This window comes from Quercus suber, unplaced genomic scaffold (genome assembly GCF_002906115.3).
Source record: "Quercus suber isolate HL8 unplaced genomic scaffold, Cork oak 2.0 scaffold_8, whole genome shotgun sequence".
Taxonomy (NCBI): domain Eukaryota; kingdom Viridiplantae; phylum Streptophyta; class Magnoliopsida; order Fagales; family Fagaceae; genus Quercus; species Quercus suber.
Window position 1 is genome coordinate 175,099 of NW_027069474.1, and position 8,476 is coordinate 183,574.

The following is an 8,476-nucleotide window of genomic DNA, read 5'->3' on the forward strand; positions in this document are numbered from 1 at the left end:
AGTGGGACAAAACTTTACATGTGTGCCTCAGGCATGCATTTAAACTCTTAAGTGGCCCACAAAAGTTAATTAAATTGAATTTGGTAGGTGTGTGCACAGTGTACAGCTTCAAATCAAGCTTGCATATTAAATTTGGCCAAAACCATAGAGGAACACAAAGTAACACAAAAATCCAACTAAAATTTCTAATTTTCAATCCAACTAAAATTTCAAATGATTTCCATCAAACCATTACCCATCTTCACCACTCTCTCCCACAAAGCTAGTCTTGATGTATCTAAGCTATTATAGCATTCAAACTTAAAGGACTATGCCAAACAGAAATACTTAAGACAAGTATAGCTCTTGTTCATCATTATTCTTATGCTGATCAATTGCATTACTTGGATCCAGTATAAGAATTTTCTGTTCTCTCTTCAAAGCTTTCCACTTCTACTGATAATGATCATATTGTTTCCCCTGCTTCTTCGATTGTTTATCCAATTCCTTTATCTTAGACTTTTTAATCAAAGACAATCCCACCTTAAAAGTGTGATTAGCATAGATAGATAATGGACAGTGTATGACTATGACCCATCATTATTATTTACAAAAATCAAACTTGAAGAACTGGAATTGTTAATTGAAGAACTCACTAATTTCAGCCTGGACTATTGCAACATAACAGGTCTATAAAATGAATCCATGAGTTGCACTACTATTTCAATTTTAATAAGCATTGACACCTTGGTACAAACTAAAAAACTTAAACTAAAAAGTTAAAAAACTAAAACAGGTCTATAAAAGGCTGTTTGTAAGAGACCCAATTTCAATTTTAAACTAAAAAACTTACCTTAGTGCGAGACAGTGAGAGAGCTGAGTGAGAGGTCGCTGATGAGCGTCTTCCGCCGCCGATGGAGTGAGGGTTTAGGGTTTTTAAGTTTGGGTGTGACGGAGAGTGAGAGTCTTCTGCCGTAGAGTTCGGTCGCTGTAGAGCCTTCTGCCGCCGACGAGAGTCTTCTGCTGCAACGGGTTTTCTGCCGCCACCGGTGTGAGGGTTTGGGCTTTGTGTGAATGTGTGAATGTGTGAAGGAGAGGGAGAGGGTTTGGGCGTTCTGGTGCTCTGGTCTGAGAGTGAGAAGTGAGTGAGAAATGGAAATGGGTTTAGGTATTAGAGACGAGTTTAAGCGGAGCTGGGAAATAATTTTAAATAGTACTCGAGCTCAGGAAGCTCGAGTACTGTCTAAATTTTTTTAAACAGTACTCGAGCTTCCCAAGCTCGAGTACTATCTAAATTTTTTTAAACAGTACTCGAGCTTCCCAAGCTCGAGTACTGTATTGAATTTTTTTAAATCCAATTGCTACAAGCAATTGGCGCCAAAACAGATTAATACTCGAGTTTAGTGAACTCGGGTATCTCATTGAACAGTACTCGAGCTCAGGAAGCTCGAGTACTGTTTGGAATTTTTGAATCAGCTGCTACATCAGCGTGCCACGGTGGAAGTAAAAAAACATAGTACTCAAGTTCACCAAACTCGAGTACTTAAAAAGATGGTATATCCCCAATTATTTCCGAAACAGTGCTTTTGTGCCAAAATTTTCCAAAATTAATGGTAATGGGCCATTTTGGCCAAACAATTCAACTATTTTGTATATGCGTATGTGTTGGGCTCCATTTCCAAGAGCCCTGTGATCCTGATCCTGATCCAGTTGTAAATTTTGAGCATTATTATTGTTTTCTATTTCTACCAGACACCCAAATTGGCCATAAGATAGTACAAATTAAGTTTGTTTATATCCAATTAAAAGCTTAAGTTGGGCTCGTTATTCTGTGCCTTTTTGGCGATCAGAAAGTGACAAGTCTCGTATGTGGGTTTGCTAATTGACACCTTGTTGGGCCTCCATAAAAAAAAAAGTTTTGCAAAAAATGGGAAAAAAATGAAAATGGTACGTATACTTTGATATTTATTTATTTTAATTGTACATTTTATCTCTTACTATTAAAAGCCCCCCCTTTTTTTTTAATAATACTATTGAATGCCTTATTTTCTTTTTAATTGGTGCTATTGGAAATTCATTTTGTAAAATTTTGGCTAGAATAATTTTTCTTGAGCAAAATATTGTTTGGTTGAAAAAAGAGGAGAAATTATTCACTCCTAGGAGAAGTCCTCTCTCCTCTAACTACAAGTGTGAGACCCACACTTATTGTAAAAGGAAAACTCTAAGTGGTTTTATTTTTAACAATCTGCAATTATTTTTCCATGAGCGAGTATGGTTTAAGCACCTAAGAATATTAATTTAAAAAAAGAAAATACTAGTCTTTGTCTTTTTTTTTTTATGGGAGGCGGTGGGGTGTTTAGATTTATAAACAAAGAAGATAGAAATGGATTTCAAAATAATGGAAAAAGAGTTTTTTTTTTTTTTTTTTTTAATATGGGGGGCGGTGGGGTATTTAGATTTATAAACAAAGATAGAAATGGATTTCAAAATAATGGAAGAAGAGTTTCTTAAGGATATTGAAGTTGATTGCTTAACTCATTTATCAAATTTCTATAATTAATTATCTTTGGTTAATTCTATTATATTTTTGGTATATGTAATATGTTAATGCTGAGAAGCAAGGAAGAGTGAGAAACTTTCATTCCCAAAATATAATGATGTGGGAGTGGGACCTCTCCATATTTATTTAATTTAAATATTTTATGTCCCCATTCAGGTCTCCTTCTTTCTCCATTCTAAGATGGAGTACTCTTGCTATCTGTCTATCACTGTCGTTTCAAATTTAGGAATATATAATAAGAGCATTAAAATATTTTGTAACACAATTGTCACGTTGATTTGGTTTTGTCTAGCAAAATATGCAGTCCAAAAAATTCTTCATGAAAAGAGCCTTTCCTCCTCTCACAAGGAATATGGACCCTACAGGGGGATAATTTACTTTCTAACTAAAGTCAGGAACTGGGAAATTGGGAAGTTTTTGTGTAGAATATGTAGTCATTTGTGCAACCGTACATTAGTTTAGTGAAAAAAAAAAAAAATCATTGACATTGAATTTTGGGAAGGAAGATCAGGAGTATGGTTCTTGGTTGCGTGCATCCCCTCTACCGGCACACAACAACTCGGTGTTAGTAGTACCGGGGTTTTACGAAACAAAGCAAAAGGAAATCGGCATGAGCAGTAAACAGAAGGGGAAAACTTCCACCGGAAACCATGGTGAAGCACGTGGAAGGGCAGAAGTGGCGGAGAAAGAAGGAATTCCGATGGAGGAGCCGGTGGGTGACAGAATGACTGCGGTAAATACACCAATTATGACTGAAGACGTTATGGACGTTACTCATAAAGAGGCTGCAACGGATGATGACTCAGGTCCAATACAGCTGGAAGAGGGAGCCGGATTTCAAGGGGATCTCTTTAATGAGAAATTAAGGGAGATTGATTCGGAATTAAAAAAGTTTGACGTGGAGAAGGACTCAACTGCTGCATCAGTTTTAATTGTGGAAACAGAGAGTGACATAAATGGAAAACACAATTATTGTGGGAATATGACAGAGAATCCCTATCAAGAGCTGGCGGCGTGTAGGAAATTGAATAAAACAGAGCAGCACGTGACAACAAATGAAGGAAACCCTAATGTCCTTGAAACTCACGTGACAGATGAAAAAATTAAGGAGCAAGAAAACACGGCTGGGGTGGTTGTGAACATAATCTCTACGTGGAAGAGGGTAGAGCGAAAGAAAACAGGTAGCCTAGCTGTGGTTCCTCCCTTGAAGTCTCTGAAACGTCCAGGTACTGAACTGTTGAATTTTGAGTTACCTAAAAAGAAGAAGCAGGTTTCTCATGATGATCAGGATACTAAAATTGAATTGGCGGGGTCTGATATTCAGCCCTGCCATAAGCAATGAATATCTTATGCTGGAACTGTCGTGGGCTTGGGAACCCACAGACAGTTCAAGAGCTCGGTGACTTAATCCGGGCACAAGATCCCTTAGTCGTGTTCTTAGCCGAAACATGGCTTGACAAAGCTAGGCTGGAGGAAATTAAAGTTCGGTACAAATTTAAAGGGTTGATAGAAGTGTCAAGAATAAGTAGAGGAGGGGGGGTGGCTATTTTTTGGAAAGAGGAGTGCAATCTCTCCCTTGACACATACTCTCCCAACCACATTGATGTGATCATGAACAAAGGAAAGGAAGATGAATGGAGATTTACTGGGTTCTATGGAGAGCCTGATACAAGAAATCGCAATGAGTCCTGGGAAAAATTGAGAAGACTAAAACATAAATTCACCCTTCCATGGTTGTGTGCGGGTGACTTTAATGAAATTTTGAGAGCAGATGAAAAATTGGGAGGAAGACCCAGGCCAAGTAGACAGATGGAAGCTTTTAGGGAGGTTCTTGATGAATGTGAGTTTAAGGATTTGGGTTATGTGGGAGGAAAGTTCACATGGTATAGAGGTTCCGGAGGGGTAGTACAATATGGGAAAGGCTTGATCGTGCGGTTGCTACCACTGACTGGATTGAGATGTTTCCGGCAACAAAGGTTGTGAACCTAGAGTGCGGCTCGTCGGATCATAAAATGTGTTGCATGTGCCACCAACATTATAAAAAATAAAAATGTAAACTTGTGAATATAATATTTAATTATAAGATTCTACGGCTGAAAACATAGTATATATATGTCTAAACATGTTGTATTTTATATGTATAAACATATATCATTTGTAATGTACATATATATATATATATATATTAACTTGAAAACAAATAGATACATATTTTTTATTTATTTTTTTATAAGAAATTAATTAAGTTGTGCACTAGCCACACAAAGCTTAATGTGCAGGCAAAATGGAATACACAGGAAAATTCATTTATTTGTAAAAATAAAATTTAATTACAAAATTAGTTGTAGCCTAAAACTACAAACTTACTCAATAAAATAAACATTGCTATATATTTTGAAAATCTAACCGTTAAATTGAATATTCTTTATACTCTTAATACACTTGTCAAATTTTGTGTCAATTCAATATTATTTACTATATTATCTATAAACTTATATTTTATGCATAATTTTAAACTATAAAAACTTGCAATTTAAATAATTTATTGATAGCATAGTTATTGATATTTAATTTTCTAGAAATTTTGCAAGTTTGGAAGATATAAGAAGAAAATGTAATTCGATAGTAAATTTGTCAAAATTCACATTCAATAAAAAGATATTGAGTAAGGTTATAGTTTTATACACTTAGACTAAAATTCTATCTTATAAAAAAAAAAAAAGGATTCACTGCGAATATACAAGTGTGGCCAACCTTCATTGCATAGCAGTCATAGGCTATGCCACCAATTAGAGCATGCAATGAATTAGGCGAATTGACTGTTAATATTACAGCATTTGAGTTCTCTGGTAAGAAAAGGTAAACATCAAAAGAATACAATGTCAAGGATAATTAGGAAAATAAAAAGTGATAAAAAAATTATTAGTAATGGATGTTCTTTGAAAGATAAAAGCTAATAAAGGTTGCATTGGTGCCACCCGTCGACGGAAGAAAAACAGGAGGGTTAAACAGTTTGAAATGACGTGCGTCGTACTGTTTTGGTCATAAACTATGTATAATTTTATTGCGAAATACTAATTAATAATTAAAGAGAAATGCTATACGCCATATTAAGACATAGCTTTTATTTGTGTAAAGAACAATTAAACTGAAGTTCAATCCCTTCTTCCATTAATCGCACTTTTATAACTTTAATACCTAAAGTTAAAAGCCCATCTGTAGTTTCAGAATTCCGCCCCATTTCTCTTTGTAATGTCATTTATAAAATTGTTTCTAAGGTCGCTGCAAATAGGCTCAAAAAAGTCCTACCCTTTATTATTTCTGATTCACAAAGTGCTTTCCAATCTAATAAAGCCATTTCAGATAATATTTTGGTGGCTTTTGAGCTGCTACACCATATGAAGACACAGAAGTCTAAGAAAGCAGGTTTTATGACCCTCAAGCTAGACATGAGCAAGGCGTATGATGCAAGAGTGATAGAAGGGAGATTTGTGCTATGGAGATCGGGTGGCCCACTAATGTGCGCCATGTGGCGCATGTTACCTTTGATAGGTTCAATGGCTTCTTGGGTTTGCCTGTGGAGTTTGAACCTGAGGTACCCAGAAGGCCTCCCAGTGCAAGGTTCTTTTTTTTTTTTTTTTTTTTTTTCTCCTTCTTCTTTCTCTTTTTTTGTGAGAATGTGAATGTGGGATTTGAGTTTTCATGATTTTGGTGCTATTTTGTTATTCAATTTGTGAACTTGTTGATTTTTATTCTTTTTGTGTTTTTCTTTTTCTTTTTTCTTTTTAAAAAAAAAGTTTTAATGGTTTATTCGAATTCTTGATTTTTCAATTTGCTCATGTGCTGTGTACTTTTCTATTCTTTTCTTTTTGGTGGCAATGCAATCTTGAAATTGCGAATTTGTTCTGTCAAACTGGTGGGGTTTTCCATTTTGGGTGTTGTATTTGTTTGTGCAATGCAATTCTTGAGATTATAAGTTTGTTATTTGTATTGGTTGCTTTGCTGGTTTCTATTCTTGGATGTCCTATTGGTTGTGGCCTATTGTTAGTTATTGGTCTATCCAATTTGTCAAACTGCAGCTAGATTGAATCCAACTTGTAGTTAGAACAAAAAAATAAAAAATAAAAAATAAAACAAAAAAGAGGCTTTTTGGTTTCTTATTGGTTATTGCAATTGCAAAATTGTTGTGTTTGTTTTACAGTTAACATTACTTTTGGTGATTTTCGTGGATGATATATGTGGAAACAATTTTATTTGGATAGATTAAAAAAAGTAAAATCTAAAAATCATCGTATCAGGAGATTATCAACAGCACCCTCTCAATTTTAAAGCAAATAGCGAGACTCCTGATCTCACATATGATGTGCTATCCCTTCCTAAGGGCGGCTGAGATTAGCTTTAATTGCAACTCAAGTGGATATAAAATTATGTTGAAATAATATCTCTTATTTGAAGTCCTATAATGGAATATTCATCAATTTAGGGATGATTAATAGTTTCTTCCTTTGCCTTATTTTATTGAGCTTTGGCAATCAGGCCTTTGTTCCTGGCTTATTCATGTACTTATGAATGAATACATACATACACACATATTCAATCATGTAAAAGAAGTTCTTCCTACTACATACCAGTATCCATATTTCCTGGACTTGCATTTTTTTATGCATTTTACAAGCATCCCACTTAATCAGTATTTTCCATGTATAAACATGTATTTCAGTCTGTTAAAATGTTGGGTTCTGAATGATCATTAAGAATGGGATTTAATGGTTATTTGGTTAGATAGCATAAATGGAAATAAAGTTAGCATCCTCTGAGAAGGATTTATTGAAATTCTCCTAAGGTTCAGAACCTACACAATAGCGACATCTGCATCACTTTATATAGTTTAACTTTGTTCCTTGAAGGCTTTAAAGCTTGTTAATCTTGCACATCTTGTCAGTTTCTACCTAATTGTTTAACTAGTATGATCTTTCCTCTGCTATTCATTTGATTTGTCCTTTATTTTCCCCTTAAATGTAGTACTACCGTCTTTGGAGTTTCCACGGAATCCATGCAGTTGTCGTATGACTCTCGAGGGAATAGCGTGCCGACAATTCTCTTGCTAATGCAAAAACACTTGTATGCTCTCGGAGGCCTGCAGGTATTTCACCTTGTTCATTCTCTTCTCCTCTGCCTCTTGAACATCATGACTCTAAAATTCTGAACCAAGAGCAATAGTTTGGAATTGAAAGAAAGTTTTGTAGAGTTGAGTGGCTTGACTTGTCTGAGCGGCTTTTTTCTATTTATATATCTTTGCATGTCAAATTATGTTGAGTTTATTGGTATTGGTTTTGGTCTGGAAACTCTTTGGAGACTATAAATCTTCAAACTGTTGATTTTACACATGTAGGCAGAAGGGGTTTTCAGAATTGCTGCAGAAAACGGTCAAGAGGAGTATGTCAGGGACCAATTGAACACAGGAGTGGTACCAGAAGGCATTGATGTACATTGTTTGGCAGGGCTTATCAAGGTATGCTGTTGTTATCTTATCAAAGCTGATTAAATATAACATTGCTATCAAGGTACATCATTTTTAAGCATCATGTTTGCTGTATATTTGTTTGTGATGAGTGTGTGAAAGTGAGTTGATCTTAATAAGCATAATCATAAACAAGACTTACACTATTTACAAAATTTTGGAATAACACTATGTCAATGTTCTGCTCCAATACTGCTATCCTTAATCAGTTTCAAGTATACTGTCAAATGTCAAGAAAAAGAAAGGATCATATGAGTCAAAAAAATATTGTATTGTGGTTACACGTCTACATACACAGTGACTCTTGATCTGCTATGGCTGTTTTTATATGCCACAAATTGTGTCCTTTCACTTTATGTGTTTGGTTGGTAAAGGCACTCCAATGGAATATGGCAAGAAACCAGAAGAAGTGTTAA

The 8,476-nt window shown here is 35.1% G+C and overlaps 1 protein-coding gene across 1 annotated transcript; it reads left to right on the forward strand.

Annotated features, from left to right (window-relative positions):
- Window positions 1-6,011: 6,011 nt before the first annotated feature.
- Window positions 6,012-8,099, forward strand: LOC112037121 (rho GTPase-activating protein 1). The gene is made up of 3 exons (XM_065775275.1): window positions 6,012-6,160; window positions 7,562-7,682; window positions 7,932-8,099. The coding sequence occupies exons 1-3, from the start codon at window positions 6,036-6,038 to the stop codon at window positions 8,082-8,084; spliced, it is 399 nt and encodes a 132-aa protein (XP_065631347.1). The 5' UTR covers window positions 6,012-6,035; the 3' UTR covers window positions 8,085-8,099.
- The last annotated feature ends 377 nt before the right edge of the window (window positions 8,100-8,476 follow it).

Bases quoted from the DNA above. Each gene is read 5' to 3' on its own strand.
- LOC112037121 (XM_065775275.1), top strand. From the start codon at position 6,036: ATGGAGATCGGGTGGCCCACTAATGTGCGCCATGTGGCGCATGTTACC. The intron at 6,161-7,561 runs GTTCTTTTTTTT...CCTTAAATGTAG, and splicing joins AGAAGGCCTCCCAGTGCAAG to TACTACCGTCTTTGGAGTTT. The intron at 7,683-7,931 runs GTATTTCACCTT...TTACACATGTAG, and splicing joins ATGCTCTCGGAGGCCTGCAG to GCAGAAGGGGTTTTCAGAAT.